General features: G+C 35.7%; 1 protein-coding gene across 2 annotated transcripts in view; it reads right to left on the bottom strand.

Annotated features, from left to right (window-relative positions):
- Positions 1-483: 483 nt before the first annotated feature.
- Positions 484-19609, bottom strand: part of CERKL (CERK like autophagy regulator) — a 30560-nt gene continuing 11434 nt past the window's right edge. Inside the window, exons 3-12 of one of the 2 annotated variants that reach the window (XM_031052291.2) lie at positions 17294-17357; positions 13533-13675; positions 8330-8404; positions 6817-6994; positions 6478-6546; positions 6147-6175; positions 5954-6062; positions 2874-2970; positions 1411-1586; positions 484-605 (exon numbers count right to left, since the gene is read on the bottom strand). In XM_031052291.2, coding sequence (XP_030908151.2) covers positions 524-605; positions 1411-1586; positions 2874-2970; positions 5954-6062; positions 6147-6175; positions 6478-6546; positions 6817-6994; positions 8330-8404; positions 13533-13675; positions 17294-17357 — 1022 coding nt within the window. In that variant the 3' untranslated portion in view covers positions 484-523. The remainder of the gene's footprint in view (positions 606-1410; positions 1587-2873; positions 2971-5953; positions 6063-6146; positions 6176-6477; positions 6547-6816; positions 6995-8329; positions 8405-13532; positions 13676-17293; positions 17358-19609) is intronic. The other variant, XM_031052293.2, reaches the window with a different exon arrangement.

The following is a 19609-nucleotide window of genomic DNA, read 5'->3' as shown; positions in this document are numbered from 1 at the left end:
ACTGTTTGACTAGAAACTACTTGAAAGCAAATACATTAAGGCAACGTTAAAAATTCTAACTAGAAATGGAAGTACTCAATTTAAAAATATAAACAAATCTATATTTTGACACTGTTCCTCAGCAGGCGCTGGTACCATACATCCATTCCCCAGCTCTATTTGAACTGAGTTACCTGACAACATGAATAGCAGCAGCAGACTTAAAAGTACCTCACATGAAATTTATTACAAAATCTAAGATTATTTTAAAGGAAAAAAATATATTCTAATGGGCACTTCTCAACCCTAAATTTTAAAATAGACCAATATGACCAGTTTTTTTTCTCGTTAACAGTTTCCTTATAGATAAATACAACCTGTTAAAAATATGAAACTTGATAAAAATTAAAACCAGAAATATTACAATCATCCCAGTTAAGCTTCTGCTACAACAGCTGAATTCAGTGAGTGACTGGGACCTTGTAAAGCTGTGTATATAAGTGTGAATAGGATGCTTTAATGCAGAACTTGAAGTCTGTCCCTTCTATATGCAATTGCACGTTGCTTGGGAACTTTCCAGGTCATCAGTGTTGACTCCATAAAGATTAATAAGCTGAGGATGCAGCCTGTGAAGTGAGGAAGTCAAACATTATCAATTTCGTTAATTCTTGTGATGGGAGTGCCACTTTTGGGGGCTAAGGGTACGGAGAATAAATGTGAAGGGATCTGCTGCACAGAATAAAATCAAGTGAACTGCATTTTGACAATTCTTATAAGGTCATCTTCAGAAGTGTTTATTACATATTCTGTAACATGATCTGCTTTTTATTTTGCATACCAGGCTGTTACGCTGAGCTCTGTGCCCCCAGCTAATCCTATGGGCATTGCAGCAGAATGAGCCACCACCCATTTAATTCCTCTGATAATCCTCCTAGTTCCCTATGTATTCATAGTGTCTGTTTTAGATTCTAGATATGGAGAAGACTATTCTCAAGCAGCACTAATTTTTCCACAATTGAGCAATGACACATTTTTATTAACCTTACACACACTGCTTTCCAAGCAGGAATCCTTATCCCCATAAATAAGCTTCTAGGAGTCACAGACCTTTATATCCATCTGTTCTTTTCTAAGAAGGGTAAAGTATGTGGCAGAAAGAAGTGGAGCTGGAAGCCAATGAAGCACCAGAAAGGAGAGGCCAGGTGGGTTCTAATAAACCTTTCCAACAACAGGCATGAGACAACAGGGCAGAGGCCAAAACAATAGCAAAAGGGAAACCGTGCAGTGCACAACAGTACTACTCTTACAGAATTTACACCAACTAATTTTAGTGTCATCCTTATTATATAAATATGTAAAATGTCTACATACAAGATTACAGTACTAATCTGTTACATGTATACAGTCCATAAACGTAATACTTAGCCTTACCGAACATGAATTTGTGATGACTCTTTCATTAAGTCTCCATCTATATTCCAAGGGTAGTTTTGTTCTGCAGAAACAGCATTCAAATACGTATTTTCTTTGGCATCAAGCCCACTTTTAACCTGTGGTTGTACTTTTACTTCTTGAACTGCGTAGGTCTCAACAAAGGGAAAATTGAACTAAACCAAACACAGATACATATTAAATGAAGATGAAAGATACAGGTGGTATCTTAGCGACAAACTGGATTACTTGAAATTAGAAAGCTTGCCTTTTCTTCTTTCTGGACTTAAGTAAATGGAAATGCTTAACTCCAGCTTTGACCACATGAGGCATTATGTATTCCAGCTAGCATTTATAGATTAACATGCTATTTTTATCCTAAATAATGCCTCAGAAAAAGTGGTAGTGTTCCATTTGCATTCCTATATCAGACTTTATCAATCTGTAGGTGAGGGGGTACATTTTGCACATAGTAAAATAGCACATGCTTTCAGAAGATGTGAAAAGCTAAAGTAGATCTTTTCCTGTGTTCCATTCTTCATTATCCGTATTCCTGTCTTAAACAAGGCTAGTTAGAATTCTAGTAAATGGTCATCTTCAGTTTAAAGGAGGGTCCACATCTCCTTAGCTATTTTCTAATTACAAAAGGCAGAGAAAAAAGGAAATTCTTCCTCCAAAAGCATAACCAGAAAGTATGAACTGTTTCCTAAATGCAGCTATTGGTGTTGTCACATGAAGTTGCCATCCACCTCTCCCCAAACTCTGTGTTTGTTGATGAATTCAAACATAAACCTTAGATTTTTGTCTCAAGTAAATGGAAACACTTAACTCCAGATTGTAAAAGGGAATAATCCTGAAGCATCTGAACCAGTACAAGTGTGCTAAGGCTGTACACCAGGTCTTAAGGACAGCAATAAGATACTGTGTTTGGATGCTTCCTTTTTCTCTTCATAGGCAGAATAGTGATCACAATATTAAAATGCAGTTTATGCCAACATTCATAACTGAATGGAATGTTTACTGTTAAAAATGGTCTTAATCCACTGCTACCAGCATAGCATGCAGTGATCTACTGAAATTATGACCTTTACCTGTTCCTGGCAAAGAAAGAGTTGCATGATGCCTCCCCCAGTCTGCATCCTTGATCTCTGTACTATACAAAACTTGAACACAGCATGCATTTCCTTTATTCTGGTGAAAGGGCTTTACACCCATAAAACTATGGTACAACATAAATACAATTTAAACCACAACAGATGGGCTGAAATAGGCTAATCGGTATTAGTCCAGTGATTTAAAAAGAAAAAAATCCAACAAAAAACCCACACAGATAAAAAGGGGGCTAATGTATTCTGACAGGAAGCTAAGTCTCCTTATGAGGATGCTAACATTAACTCTTGCAGCATGTCTATCTTCACGATTAACTGTTCTTTTTATAATCCCCAGAAAGAAATTAACAGTACCTGGTTTTTTACGCTGGCGTATCTTTTGAGATGTTTTATAAACTCTGTTCGAGAAGTATTTTGTACAACAATAAGAGCCATGCTTCCATTATTCAACCTGAAAAGCAAACCAATTTATGTCCCAGAAGAAAACTCTTTAATTCAGAAGTTTAATAGGTTAATCAGTCTCAATGTTTTTCAAATCTTTTGCCACCCCCTCTAGATCAATGTAAGCTATGCAATTAACGTAATATAGTATCTATATATTTATAACATACACTGTAATAATATCAATACCCTTAATTTATTGACCCTAATACATCATTTACCACCCCTTATTTTATCCTCAAAAGGTGGTTTTAAACACTGGGGATCACAAATTCATCTTTTCACTTTTCTCTCCAGCAAAGTTGAATGGTTACCATAAATGTTATGAAACAGAGCTTTACCATGAAGCCATTCCCATTACACATGCAAGCCCATCCCCATCACACAGCCCACTGCATACGGGTTCATTCACCTCCTCCATTAAAACTCATGCTGCCCTAACAAAGATCCTGATCTTCAACTATGCCACTATTCAAACTGTTAGCAGTTCTCAGCACAGTTCTACTTACACATTTCACATAAAAGTTATAACTAAGAGAATTTTGCACAAGATATAACAGTCACATACTAGAATTTAACCAAGAGGAGACCCTACACTGCAGACTCAACGGTCCTAGGCATCCAGTCACCGCTGATATTTTAGCACTTTTGAGAATCTGGGTCAGACAATGAGCTAGTAAGAATTCACAGATTCCTTAATGCAAGTGTACTTTATCTCAGAAGCTAACAACCTGAATCCCAATGCAATCATGCCTAAGTCCCTTGTAATTTATAGAGACAAATCAATGTTCAACAAGAGCATCTAATGAACACAACAATCACTGCTGAGATTGTGTTCTGTAAAGAGAAGAGGTATTTCATCTCTTCTGAATATGCATGCATACATATATTTATTTATTCATTCAGCATGTATGCTTGGAAAATGTGTTAGGAATATGTTAAAAAATAATGCTGCCAGCCTACCACCACAGACCTCTCTCCATTGAGCAACTGCATCAGGAATGTTCTCAGACTATGACACAGCAAGATCCAGGAAGATAGGTTTTACATAACTATGGAATCAGTCACCGGGCACAGCATTACTTTGCTGATTTAGAAAACAGTGATGGTGTAATTGAAAAAGTTGCCTCCTTATCATATTTGTTGCAATAGACGGGCACAGGACACTACCAGGCAATGCATTTGGCACTATGGTGTTTTATCTTCAGGAGGTGACTAAAAACTGTCACTAATTCTTTTGCAAGTCCAACCTGCAGCAAAGCACAACACCTATGCTGTAAGAAACAAATGTCCCACATGGCTTACATAGTGCAGACAGTTAAACATACCTTGAAATGTTTCTGCAAATTTAGACTAGTGTTAACTAGAGTTATAGGCAGCAGGCAGAGCTTTCATTCCACTTCAAATGCCTTCACACAGCAAAAAGTTTTCCTCTTGGAGAAAATAGCACAGAGTGGAGAACCCTAGCTGAGTTTAGCTGATGCTTCCATAATGGGTCTTGAGTCTCTTAACAATTAGTGCAACATTCAAGATGCTACTCACTACGAGAAGTGAAGCACCAGTCTGAAGAGTCTACTCTTCCTACCCCACCGGCTGACTACACGTCTAAGATTATTTTTTTAGAGAGAGAGTGGAAAAATAATCCACTGAGAGCAAAAAAGGGGAATCCACTGAGCAACTACACTGTGGGAGAAACAGGCTCGGTCAAACCTGCAATAACTGCATGGAGTTGTCATAAAATTCCCTGTCACCAAGAAACAGGTGCCAGAAGAGACGGAAAGAGAAGGTAAAGCTAAAAAGAAAGGTTTCACAGAATTATTAGGGTTGGAAGGAACCTCTGGAGATCATACAGTCCAACCCCCCTGTCAAGGCAGGGCCACCTAGCACAGGTGAAATGGTTGGGTTTGACAAGAAAAAGAATCAGTTTCTCATCAGTTTCTACTGACTGACAAGTATGTAATAAAAGAACCAGTTTCTACTGACTGGTAGGTGATATACTAAATGCTGAACAAAGAAAGTTACTAGGAGGGAATAGCATCAGAGTACTGTCTTGAGGCTTAGCAGGATGCCTGTAGCAAAGAAAACTTCTCAATAGGAGTTTCATCAAAACCACTTGTATCTACATTGCTTCTAGGACACCAAATTCTACCAGATCAGCCAGTATTTGTGGAGAAAAATACCTGATCATTTTTAAAGCACATCTATTTTCACCTGATGATGGTCAAATGAAACAAACCAGATTCATTTCAGCAACCTGGCTGAGTGTTTTGGGCTTTTTGTTTTTTAATAGATACACACACATATATAAAAATATAGATTTCTGCATTCATTTTGCAGGAGCATGTTATATTTCATTTATAACTTCAAAGTTCATACTTGCTATTCTGTTTAATGGTCAACTGGATATATCAAGTACAAATATTTATCACCTGGATAACTGTTTTGATCACCACAAAGAATACTCTCTACAATGAGCTAATGGCAAAATGTCGACAACCAGATTACACAACTCTTTTGTTTCCCAAAATCTTACACATAGAAACACCGTTTCCCACATTCAGGGGAAATAAAAAATACAACATGACAAGTGTGAATTTCAGTTCTTCATACCAGGAGAAAGATTCCTATTTAATTTCTGCTGGCTCTAACGCAGAAGATGACAGGCACCTTTATATTTGGAAAAAATAAAGAATGAAGTTTCTACATATAGCCAAATCCTATGACAGATGACTGCTCCATGACTACTACTCAAGTCAGACTTGCCAACTAATTTAATCACAGCAATTAGTAGACTGCTTGACCTTATTTGCCTGATCCAAAAACTGATTACAATTCCTGGGATTATAGAGTCTGCTGTAGTTCATGCTCCCTCCCCCCATTCCAGAGGGGACACAGACTACCTAAATACAGGCCTGTATTCTCAGAAAAGCCAAGGTCTTAAGGTAAGATGTCAGAATTTATAGACATGACTAATTCTCTAAACCCCTACTGACCTCGTATTAGGTGCCAAGCCTCTTGGTGCCATTGAACACAGGCAAGGGATTGCCATAATGCTCACATTCAGGAAGTGACCCTGAATCTTGTGCCATTGATCCTTGCTACCTAAATATAACAGAGTAATTCAATATTACTCCAGTTTAAACAGCCACAGTTTACTTTTAAATAACAATAAAAGCAAAAACTCACCCTTCTTTTTAATTTTCTCCCTCTTCTTTCTAAAAGAGTGAAAAAATATAGGTAAAATAATTTAAAGTCTTTTTAGCACATTTGAACAACATGTACTTTAGAAAAGAGTGATATTAATGGAACTGAAAAAAACAGTAATACTGACTGGAAGACTTTCTATAGAGAACATTTTACAAAGTGTAGGAGCCTGCAGTTCAGAAAAAGCTTTGTGTGTTTTTTTAAGGTTATTTTACCTGATGATCGAATTTGAACAGAACTAAGAATTTGTACAATTTCATCTTCAAAGACACACTTTTGTAGCTTTGGAATTGTTTGACTCTGTTTTACTTACTTGCCATTCTCATGAGAGTCTTCCTGAGGAACTTGTAGAGGTAGAAACGATAATTCACATTCCTCTGGCCTAGAAAAGTATTAATAGTTACTAACATGACAACCAATATTCTGAGTGCTAGACAGACTTTTATCCAAGTTAAGATGACTTTAGCAAGATGCTGAATATGCAGAATTTATCTCCTCTCTAATTTGTAAGAGGGTTATACATCACATCTGAGTTAAATCTGTTTGCAATTAAGACAGCTAAACTACTGCTGTCTATATTCTTACCACATTAATTATTACATTTTCCTCAAGAAAATGAGAAATGCTAGAAAAATAACAGCTCGTGGCATACTTGAGATCTGCCAGTGTTTTGATAAAAGCAAAATCCTTCCGTTGATTGGAGGGCATCCAACGGTGTTTCTCAGCCAAAGCCAAAGTCCTTGCACCAAAACCAAACATAGCTGAGAATCCAAACCGCAACAGCTTGGTTGGCGTACTGAAAGTACAGACATCTACTGGTTGAATGTGTCCTAAAGTATTAAAGATAAGGATCAGAAATGAGAAATTGCATTGGTATTTCAAACAAAATACAACTTATAATTTCCTTTTCACCTAATTTAGCCACAAAAGAATACTCCAGACTTTTCTCTCTTTAGGAATTCAGATTTTACTAATAGAAACCAGAATCAGTCTAGATACAGATAAAGCAGTCATTTCAGAGAACAAAGTTCAGCTGCTTCAAAATGAATTTTCAAACTTTTTCAACGTATACTTCATCACACTGCAAAGGACCTGACGCTTAATTCTATTCAGAATTTCAACAATCAATATCAAACAAAATATAATATTTCTACAGAAATATTTGCAATCATTTCACCAAAAATTTGTAATGGCCAAGCAGTGTACCATGGGAGATATAGGAACTTAGAAAGATATGAGAAGGTTTACATGTATTAATGTTTACAGTTACAGAATTTACACATCTAATTCTGCTCAAGGTAGGGTACATACATTTCTTCTGTAATAGAACCTGGGTAGTTTCCATTAGATTGATTTTCTCTGATTAAAAAGGACAGGTTTACATTTTACTTAAAAGGCTTGTATATCACCATCTAAGAGACAGAGCAAAGGCTCCTCCACTGCTGACTCAAGATGGACCCTCCCCATTTTTCTCTTCTTTCATTTGGAATTCTTTTATTTGCTTTGAGAGGAATGTTAATGTTGCTCAATGAAGTATTTGCTATTTCCTAAGACCTGAAAATGAGGTTTGCACAAGTAACTTCATTTTTCCTTTTAGCATAATTACATTTTGACATTCAGAAAGCTATTAATTGTGCAGACCAAATGGCCAGTGATGCAATTCTTTTTCTATTACTAAAGCTTTCTTATAGACACTTAGTATTTTAAAGAAATACACATAGAGCTAAAAAGATGAATGATACTTTCCTGAAAACCCCAGTCCTAACAACTTCCTCGAGAGAATTGTGTATTTTCTTATTGTCTTCAGCTGGTACATTAAGGCAATATAATCAAGTGATTATGCAACATATCATTGCATAACAACACACACAGAGTCTGGAAAAGGTTACTTTTTGCATTAAAATAACATCAGTAAGAGCGTATGAATGCCAAAATCAGACATTATTCCATGGCAGATTTTAGTTACCAGGAGATGAGGTCCACAATCCTTATTACTGAACTATAGACAAAGTTCCAGTACACTACAAACCAAGATAGAATCATTTGCATTTAAAAATATAGTTTTCAGTGATACAGCATAATGCTGTATCTTTATTAAAAAACTCATGGCATTCTAAATGCTGCTTTATTATTGAAAAATTAATAATATATGTATAAATATTTACCCATTATAATATGCAACGCTGCAGTCACTGCATGCTTAATACCATGGAGAGTATAAGCCAAAATATTAGTAGTACCTGTAAAAGTGAAAACAAACTACTGTAAAAATGACAGATGCTGAAATACAGGAAAAAATATACACAACATCTTTTGAGTTAAGAAACTAAGACATTTACTGCATTTGCAAAATAAGAAAGCCTTAGTCTTGATAATAGCAGAAATGCGGAATAGTACAAATTAAAACCATTTAAACTCCCAGAGGTCTATAAAAATCATCTCTGCAAATTCATTCATAAATGTTATAAAGACCAAGGGGGAGTTGCAAAAATTGATGTGTTGGAGGGTTGGGTTTTTTTTAACTAGCTCCTTAAAAATCACTTCTTCTCTACTTACATGCTCTACCGAGGAACTGTACTAGAAGGCAGATTATCTAATAAGATAAATTTGGGAAAGATTTTTAGGTTGTAAAAATAATGTAATACTCAGCCAGTACGTTTCCCAGACAAATTTCTACTAGATCTAGTCTAAGGCAGCTGCTATGCCTCTTGGAGGCTACATTTTAGTTTCTTAGAAACAATAGTGAAAGAATAACTGGGAAATGTATGTCAGTATCTCACAGAGCACCTGTTACATTCTCAATGCTTCTCAGCCTCCAAAAGTAATTCTGAATATTCAGAAACTCATGGGAAACCTTCATATCATCAGAGAGAATAGCTCTGAGTAAGGCTCTCAGGGTTCCTACTATGTAAAGGAAACAAGTGAGGTACATCTGTCAAGATTACAGATATAAAACATTCCCTGAAGATTACATTTCCAGTGGTACATGGAAGAAATCAGGTTACATACAGTTTTATTCTAGGTTAATATACTTTAATTTCTTCCTCCTTTTCCTATAAAAGTGTTAAAATCCAGCAAACTGGGATTATGAAGTGCTTTAAGAGAATAATAAACTGCAACTTCAAAAGCTAAAGCTAAAAGCTTTTTTCCTCCCAAAAGAAGTCTCTCTAGATACACTTACAGGAAGTCCAGTTTATTAAGAATATCACAATCTCAATAATTTATACCAAACAACTCAACTAAAAGCAATTTGAACTTTCATTTCTGCACAATACCCATAAAAAAGGCAAAATTGTAGCTCTACATACCATTTACCATACAAAATAGTAGCTCTACATACCATTTACCATACAAAATAGTGAGGTTTTCAATTCAAGGAACATAAAATACAGTTCTATATGGAAAATTTGGGGACATGAAAATTAGGTTTGACCTAAATAGCAGTTCTTCACAAAATAATACAAGTACCTGCCCAACAGAATTTCATGTTTGAATTACTTATGAGATTTAACATCTAGATCTAACTAATTCTGCTTAGCCAGTGAAGCTAGCTAAAGTAGTAGTTCAAAAGTACTCTTTTGTTTTCTTTGATCAATATTCTGCAACTCTTATCAACTCTTACAGGTAACCTCTCCCAAACAAAGGAAATCAGACACACAAGCAGCAGATCTTTACAGCTCATGAAAACTTCATGTATTTCCTGTAAACTGACAATAGGAAAGTTGTTGTTTTGAAAAACAACGTATATGTATAAATTTATATATATAAAAATATATATAATCATATATATAAAATAGCTATTTAAGTTTATATATACATAAAAATATATATAAAAATAAATATTTATTCTTTTTTCCTTGTCACTGCAGATCAAGCTAAGAAAAGAGCACAAGGCTTTTCTGTACTTCTGAAGATCAGGCTGGTATGTGTTAAAACTGCATTTTCTTGTTTAAGTAAGAGAAATTTATCGATACAGATGGCAGCAAGATAACAAATGACCATGGCTGAAGTCAATATCAAGCTTCATACTGACTTTAATGAGAGTTAAATCTCATTCCTACTAAACAGGGTAGACACAAGTAATTGCATCCTTCTCTTAAATCTGTGGAGCTCATTAACATTTGCAGAACTAAACACGGCAAAACCCCACCCCTTCATGACTCCTGGGAATATAAACGAAGTGATGTCTGTGTTCAAAAGCCTAAGTGCTACATCCACCTTTCCACGAGTTGAAGGTCTAGCCCTAGAACAAGCATAGTTTTGCAATAGCAAGTATTCCCTACATAAAACTCTTAGTACAACAGCATTATGATCCCAGTAATAATTCAATGTCTCTCATTGCCTAGCTCCTATGCAAGCAGAACGTCATCAAAAAACAAAACCAAAACCACCAACACCCCTCCCAAAAACATCCCACCAAACAACAAAACAAACCAACAGCCACCAAGCTTATAAATAGAGTGAAAACAATGGAAGTTATCATACAACAAACATTCTAATACAAGCTTTGCTGATTTAAGTGGTGACTCCAAAATAATGGTTTTAATGATATTATTCATTTTCCCAAGTAATCTTTTTCTCCTCTATGTAAGCTCTGAATATTATTTACCAATAACAAGATGGTTTCCCCAAACACTATCATGTTACTTGGAGACTAATAACCTCTGTGATGCTCATGTATGGGCATGCACCCCCCTGACAGGTTACTAAGTCACATTTTTAGATCTCGCTCCAACGATTCACTTTACAGGAAAAAGGTTTCATCCATGCAACTCCAGCTTCTCTGTCACCAGCATTTTTTTTTAAACAGAAACAAAGAAGATTATTCAAAAAATACAATTCTGTTCAAAATATGAACCCATTTTCCTGACATTACAACAATTCCCAACAACCTCCTTCCTACAAAATGTGCAGAAGCATCACACTAAGGACAAAGTATCTGCAGGTCATGTAAAGCATGACTGATGAAGGTACAATCCAGAAATTGTATAGAAAAAAATTGTCCTTGGAAGTGCAAGCACTTCTGCAGTACAATTAACTTAATTAACCAGACAACATGAATATTCATAAGGCTGTTAATGTCTCCCCCATCCAAACAGATAAATGTGATGTAATGACTTCCTAGTCAAGCGTAGCTAAAATTCTGATGAAAACTGCACGAATATTTTGGTTCTTTGCCTGAAATATCACAGAAACTGACAGTCCCTCAGTAATATTTTATTTTGCTGAATTAACTGGAAATCATGAATTTATTTAAATGAACCATTTAGGACCAAAAGGTTCACAGCCATCAGATAAAGATTGTCTCTTGTTCTGTAACAACTGGATAGCTTTTTTAATGTTCTTCCAGTTCCCCCTCCCCTTCCTCCCATTCCCCCACCACACAGCTCCTTAGTAGTAGTTCCCATAGCAACACACGCTTTTGCTAATGGCCAGCAGTGCCACTGCAGGCTTCCCCACATCTCATCCATTTGATTTGGGCCAGAATAAGGGAGCTCAGTAGAGTATTGAAGTAAAAACACACTCCCCTCTGGACCTTTCTCTTCAGGAGGTAAACTGTTCCAAGAGCAGCTCCTTCCCATCAAGTTGGCTGAAACTTCAAAATGTTGTCTTCACTGCTTATAATAGAGGCTATGACCAGAGTTCAATCCTGTAATAAAGCTTCTATTTTCACTCAGCTATTTTTACTCCTAATAATTTGGTACAATGGATTTCTGGGCAGGCAAGATGATTAATTGACCACTGAGATCCATCTTCATCATGTGCACAAGTATACTTACCCATTTTCCTAACTGATTACTTTTTTTGTATGTCAGTAATATGGAAATAAAATAAATTATAGATTATTTTTTAAGAACTTGTAAAGGAGTTTCTCATAAATTGTTCTCACTCTCTCTTTTAACAAAGTCTATGGCATTCTGTGTAAGAAGCTATACAGTATTCTTTTATATTCACAAATCCTTTTTGATAATGGCATACTTGTCTTAAACTAGAGAGAGTAAGTCCTAATGATTCAAGGCCAGGTTGGATGAAGCCTTGGGTGGCATAATTTACTGTGAGGAGTCCCTGCCCATGGCAGGAGGGTTGGAACTGGATGATCTTAAGGTCCTTTCCAATCCTAACTATTCTATGATTCTATGATGAGGCATAGTGACCTTAGCACATCCAAACAGCACAGGGTCAGTGCTGGAGATTCCATCTCAGCACTATCAAGATATTCACAGCAACTGAACATAAGTGATGGTTCAACTGCTGTACTAATACTCATTTGCTTCATGTCTTCAAGATTACTGTATCTTTCACCAATACATTTCCAAGGGGTCCTCAACTTGAAAAAGCTAGTGTAATCTTGCATATTTGAAAGAAACTGGTCCCTGTCTTAATGCTACTCTTTAGAAGTGCAAAGCAAGTCAAAGCACTTAAAAACCTGCTTGCTCCATTGGGAACTGACTTGCTCTTTTTTTGACAGAAAACTGAAAACAACAATTTGCTGTTTACGTGGCTGAGGGAATTTTTTCCTTACTAATTGAAAACATCTGAGAAATCACATTAAGTAGTCGCATTAACATCCACACCAGAAGGTAGCATCCATGTAAAACTATCCCTTTTCTTTTAAAGAGAAGTGGTTCCTATACCAGTCCAGAATCAACCTACCTGTACTAATTCTAGCTAAGCATCCCTGCCTGGCCTTAGTCACACCCTAAGAAGGACAAATAAGAAAATTGTGAGGAGAAGGGACACATACACATAACCCCCCCCCCCAATCCCCAAACAAAGAAACCACACCACAAGATTGCAAGTGTAAGTTAATAAAGTACCAACAGGATTTAAAGAGATGCATACATTTTCAGGTCTGGAGGAGAAGACAAAGCTGTTTCGTGTGCAGTTTTGTTTTTTTTAAAACTGTAATCCACAAAATGTATTCCTAGGACACCATTTAAAAATAGACCTTAAGCATGAATCCAACTGAGAATCCTGCCAAGAAAACTGGAGAGAAAAGGAAAGCAACATGACTTATATTAAGAAAATTCTAGAGAGTTTTTGTTTGGTACCATTTCTGGCAGCAAACAGGGGCAAAACTTGATCTTTGCATGGATCAGCTGAAAATTATTTTAGTTTACTTCATCCTGAGCTTTTTCCTTTAGGCAAAAAGCTCATCTGTGCCATTACTATAAATTATCATAATGACTTAAAACCTAGTCATTTGTAATCAATCTAAATCACTAATTTAGGACAGTTATTCAATAGCTCCCTTAAGTAACTGAAACTTTAGCACCACGAACAGCCTCTAGTAGCCAAAACTGTAAACATGCCAGAGGGATTTAAAACAAAAGATTTACAAAATGTAACAGTACCTTTCAGTCTCACCTGCTGGTATTACTCCAAGAGGAACTGGTGCTCTAACAGGTGTTGGTATATAGTCTGTGTCTTTTCCAGCATCTATCTGGGCTTTAAGTAGCAGACCATGAGCAACTTCACTGACAGATCCATCTCCACCGACACAAACAACCCTATTATGAAACAAAAATGCTAACCAGTTCAAAATAAACTCTGCCAGAGCTGAGCAAACAAGTGGAAGGCAGCTATCACACACCATGCACATAATGATACTTCAAATAGCTAAAAAACATTTTTAAAGAATAAGATAGAGCTTCACTGTCAGATCAGCGAACGTTAACTAACAAGATAAAAGCATCCTTATTTCTGCTTTCTTCTATCTCAGTAGGAGTAAGTATATTTAACAACTTAGAACATATTTCTTACCTTATCACACATAGTGCATGTGAACTGAGTTAAGCACATGCTCAAGTGCCTCAATGGAAAAGTTCTTTTAAATCTTGCATTGCTGATCCAGCTAAGCATTCCAATGCTTTCTAAATGACCTTATAACAACTCACCAAATAGTCCAATAAAAATAAAAATACTTGAAAACAGCTATTTCCACACACTACGCAGGCAGTTGAGGGATTTAGCAAGGTATAAAACCCTAGTGCCAGCAATCCTTTGCATCAAGGTACTTAATCACTGCTTCTGGAGCACGTAATTAAACTCCCACCTGCTGTGGCTATGGAGAGGAATGCATTTGTCTGTAAAAGCTCTGTTACAGCAAACATCTTTCTTTTTTTCTGTTTTTGTTTATCTAAGTAACTGTTAAAGTGATTCTCCAAATCACCAGTGTTTGAAAGTTATATCTTTTTAAGATAAACACATTTTAATGATAAAAATAGTAATAGTACACTCCAAGCATTTACAATACAAGATTGACTTTAGGTGGCACTTAAGATATATTTTTTTCATGTCTATATGAATTCAGTTCTGAAACTATGTCAAATAACCAGATAAAACTGGTAAGCTCTTCATATGCAAGTTCTCACTACATTACTAAATGTTTAAATTAAATTAGCTCCTTTAGCAGTTTTCTTCAGCTTGTATTATTATTTCCTGGCTATTTTTAATTTCTGTATTATTAGGAATGTTTCCTCTATCTGTCTAAACACCGCCCACATAAAAAAAAAAAAATGTATATAGGAAGTTTGGAGCACATTTTCTTCCAGCTCACAGTCATCTCCTGTCTTTTGTCTCATTTTTGTTTAGATTGGTTTATTCCTAGGCTTAAAAGTTACCTTCCACAGCAGCAAAACCAGTTAATCTTTGTAGTCTGATATACTGCACACCTGGAAGGACTTAGGTGGATTGTCCTCTTGCTATTGAAACTTTTGAAAATATATTACCTTCTGTGTTTGGGAGGCTGTGTTTGTTGTTATTGAAAATAGATGAAGAGTTTAAAGAATAGAATAAAATTGCTGCTAACTTTAATTTTTATTAATTTAGCAATAATCAAGAGTTGCCTTTTTTAACTGAAAACAGAGATACCACCAGGGATTCAAAAGCTAATCAGGGAGAACCTGCTATAGACAAGGAGTAGAAAGTCCGAGCAAACAGATTTGACTAAGACCTTGGAGAAGGCTCCTTAGAGGAAGGAACATCTGTCTAGCTGTCAGTCTACCATAAGACAAAGGTTCACAAATACACTATTCACATGGCCTTCAGTCCTCACCTACCTTGCTTCCAAGCTTGGGCAAGGCAGATCAGTTCTACATTAACTCTGCCATATAAAAACAGCAAAAAAACTACCTTACCTCTTACCACCACATACAATGCCTTCCACATCTAAAAAGGTTGAGAAGTGCTATTCTATTTTCTAAACAGGGAACTAAGTGACACAGTATTCAACTTGAACAAACCCAGATAGGAAGCCAGGGTAAAGCAGGGAAGAATTGAAGCCTGCCAAGTCACAAGCAACACTTCTCAAAGAACAAATAATATCTTTCAAAAGCTAATGGAAACTGTGACAAGATGGCAGGTGGTTGTTAGATTTTTTTGTTGTTGCCTGTTTTTTTTTTCATCAGTAGGACAATTTCATTGTTGTGGAGTTCATTCTCAATTCAAACTAGATCCCATAAATTTTCAGGTTTAATTTTCAATACATCAAAATTGACATTAAAATTTAATTTGGGAAACACTGAGGGAATTTGGGGGGCCTATAAGATATTTATATCTACAGCAAAAATTCTTAGGCTAGACAGCAATGGGGAAGTCACAAAGGACTTCACAGGTGCATAACCAAAAGTACACCATAAGCCTTTAAGCAATTTGAAAAAGAAAATCCCAACTTCAGATAGTCTTCCTGCTCTTAAGAATTACTCTAAAGATAATGAAGAAGAGAGAGACTAGTGATGTTTTGCAGCTTTCTTTTTCAAAGTATCAGTTCTTCAGCATAATATGAATGCTGACTTCATCCTATCGCTCTCTGTAGATTTTACTTGAAAATAAAAATTTAGATATCTCTTGGTACATCAGTATAAAGAGTTACCCTTGCAAGTCATCTTCACTATGATCTCAAATCAAAAAGTATCTCAAATTAGCTATTTAATAGGTATTAATGCTGTATTGTGTTCATTGAAAGAGTACATAGATGGAGGCCAAGCTATGTGGGGAGTCATAAAACTCATTTCTCAAACACTTCAGAAATTTCATTTTTGCTTGTAACCTCCAATAATAAAAGCTACTTAATTTCCACATGACAAAAAAAAAAAAAGAGGAAGGAAAACAAACAAACAACACTTATTTAGCTAACTTAGAAAGGACAGGGATCTTTTCACCTCAGAAATCCTAGCAGTACATTGACTTAAACATTATTCTTCCAGCTTCTTCTGTTCCTATTTGCCCAAAGTTCTGGCTACTGGAGAGAAGTCTTACAGGGGAAGTACTTCAGTAACTCTACTCAATGATCAAAGATGAAACAACTTCAGTAAGACTCAGAGTAGAAGTGGTTTGTGCATGAAGAAAAAGAAGGCTTTTCCTTCTCTTTCTTCATATCTGCTTCCCAGCATTAACTGGTTCCTGAGCTAGCACCTCAAAACACACATCTTGATTGGAAAGAAATTATCCTTGGAATCTGGAATACATATATACATTTTTAGATATATTTTCTCATCTAAATCCATGAATTTCTAGAACTAATACCAATTGATTAGACTGTAAAACACTATTGAAGCCTTCTTGTATGACTCATTGCATATTCCAATAAGAACTGTAAGAATGCCGTAAGACTTCCACAGTATGCCAGACTATTCCTTCACATTAGTGAATCTTATCATTGAATGATTAATGTAAAAATACTAAGATTTCAAGATTAATCCTCATAGCAAGGTCTTTAAAAACAACTGGACAAGAATTTTCACTGAACTTCAAAGAAGTTTGAATTATTTTAATCATTGAAAAGACGTTCAAGTTACTGTTAGATAAAATGTTCTCCTTTGGAACCCTTTGAATAGAGAGAGTGAAACAGATAGAGCGCCATTCTTGCAGATACAGGCACTGACATTTTCATGAAGCACATTTACAAAAGCTTTATGTTTATTTAGCAATACTTATGAATCTAAAATACATACCTATTGTCAGTAAGCAATAAAAAAACAAAGCATCTAATAAGAACCGATTTTCTCAGGCTTAATATATATGTGAAACAGCATAATTCATCAAATACTTACTAGCATAGTTTTGGAATACAAATAAAAACTAACATCATAAGGTTTACTAACATTCGTTGTCACTGAAAAACTTACCCATCAAATGCTTGGAGTTCACATTCTTTAAGTACTGAGAGAGCATGTCCTTCATATTCAGTTACTGCAGAAAATTACAGTATTTAATTATTAGAAGATTCAATAAATTTAGGGTATTTTTTAAGTTTTTACACAAGGAACATCCAGTAGTTCAGATCAGATTATCATTAAACACATTTAAATCATTAAACACATTACAAGCACGATAAGGTATGTTTTACAGTTATGCTAGCAAAAAGGAAAGACACATTAAAACTCAGCTGCCGTCAGACACATGGCTATTTAATGCATTTAAATTCAGAGAATCAAAGGAGAAGTTTGTTGCATCAAAATGCAAGTTTCAGCACTGACACAGTTGCTAAACTTCAGGAAAATGTAAGCATATCCTCAGTTAAGACTGAATTATTTCAGTATGAATCAAATTTAATTGCCTTTGTGTTAGGATATGCAAATTGCTAAATCAAAAATATGAGGAGTTAAACACGGAAGTATGAAATCAAGCCAAATACCAGCGACAACAGAATATAACACACAGAGGAAGGTGGCACAAGTATACACCAGAGTTCATAGCCTCTGGAGGAAATGAATCTGTCACTCTACATTGATGTCTCTGTGTTTGCTGATACCCTATATAGTACTGTAAATGCCAGCGAAGACAGGATAAACTGGCATACTGCAGATGGCACAGAGCATCATAACTACATTTAGCATTTTCTAGGCCAGCTTTGCCAGAAGAGACAACCCAGCTGCAGCCACCCATCAAAGATTTTTGCTGACTGACATGACACTTGCAGATGGATTTTTTGTGTAAGAATGTGCATCATTATATGCAAAATTACATTAATCTTTCATGCTTGCCTGTCCCTGGTGCTAGCATAGTTCAAGGCTTTGCCCCAGTGTTTCTAAACACTATTAAAATTATTAGTTTTGGTGTCTAAAACAATCATTCCATATCTGTACCTGTTATAACAGAACTTCTACAGACTATTCAAATGCTGCTTACAAGAACTGAAAACCTCTTTCTTTCCCTATATAGACACACAGAGAGAGAAATCCATAGACAGTGAGCATATATAGAACTTTTTTTTACAAAAAAGCAAACAAAATTAAAAGTGATAAAATTCTTGCACTTCACACTAAACAACCGTATATCAACATAAAACTTCAAAATCTCCCAGCCAGTTTTAGCAAAGTTCTAGTGCCTCATGTTTTGGAAATTCTTAAGTGAAACCTAGAATTATTTTGATTATATCACAGGCAGAGAATGATCATTTTGCTACTGAAATACCTATCACTAGAATAGCTTAAGGAATTATTTCCAGAATTTCCTTTCCTGCAGGACCTCTTCTGGAAGATCAAAGTGCAATATTCTGGCTATTATACTCAGTTTTGCTTTTACCAATAGGAACTATCCTTTTATCATTATCTGTAAATTGTGAGAAAAACCTGACCAATAAAACCATAAAGGTTCCATTTTTTTACCACTGCTTAAAGGTGAAAGAAACTTCCCACAAAAACCTACAATTATTTAACAGGTAACATGCCTTTTTAAATGAGCATGATGACATTAAGAAAGTTACAAGTTCATTCTCATTAAAATGGTACAGTAAATAAGATTTTATTTCGTAAAAGAAATCATGCCTAGTGGTTTCCTAATGTAATGCACGCAGGTTACATTTACTAATACAAAATTAATTCACTCAAAGAACAAGGACATGAAGATAAAGAGGACCTGTCTACAGAGAAAACAATAAAGGCAGATAACCAGATTGATGGCGACTCCATCCTCTTTGCATCTGCCTTAAGTTTGGAAATTATATCTGACTACTGAAAGGCTTAACAGCAGAGATAATTCCAAGAAAACTAACATTTGATAAGAGAATGAAAGAGGTACACAGCATCTATTTTCAAACATTGTGACAAAGAAGTAATGGAAAATGGAATTTCCAGGAAAAGCTTCTTGACAACATACAGAAAATTGATCAAGTAGGGGAAAAAAACCCAAAAAAAACCTAAAACATCCAACACAGGCATGAAAAGACCACACATAAAAAGTTTCCTGCAGGCTTGGCAGCCTTCAGAGGGACACAAAAGTAATTCTGATGTCTGGAAAAAAGCTTGATGTTTGAACATGTGGTCCTGTTCCAGTTCAGGGGAGAAGGGAAAAGAAAAAGAGCACACCAAAAAACCACAAGGCAACAAACCAAAAAAAAAACCCACAATAAATTTTGATGAGAGGAAGAAAGGGCTTCTTTACCCATTTGAGAAGGATTCAGATGACATGTTTGGCAAAAGTGTTATCAGAAGAATATTATT

The sequence above is a fragment of the Melopsittacus undulatus genome, chromosome 8 (assembly GCF_012275295.1).
Source record: "Melopsittacus undulatus isolate bMelUnd1 chromosome 8, bMelUnd1.mat.Z, whole genome shotgun sequence".
Lineage (NCBI taxonomy): Eukaryota > Metazoa > Chordata > Aves > Psittaciformes > Psittaculidae > Melopsittacus > Melopsittacus undulatus.
Note: the sequence above shows the minus strand (reverse complement) of the source record. Positions and strands in the feature narration are given on the sequence as shown.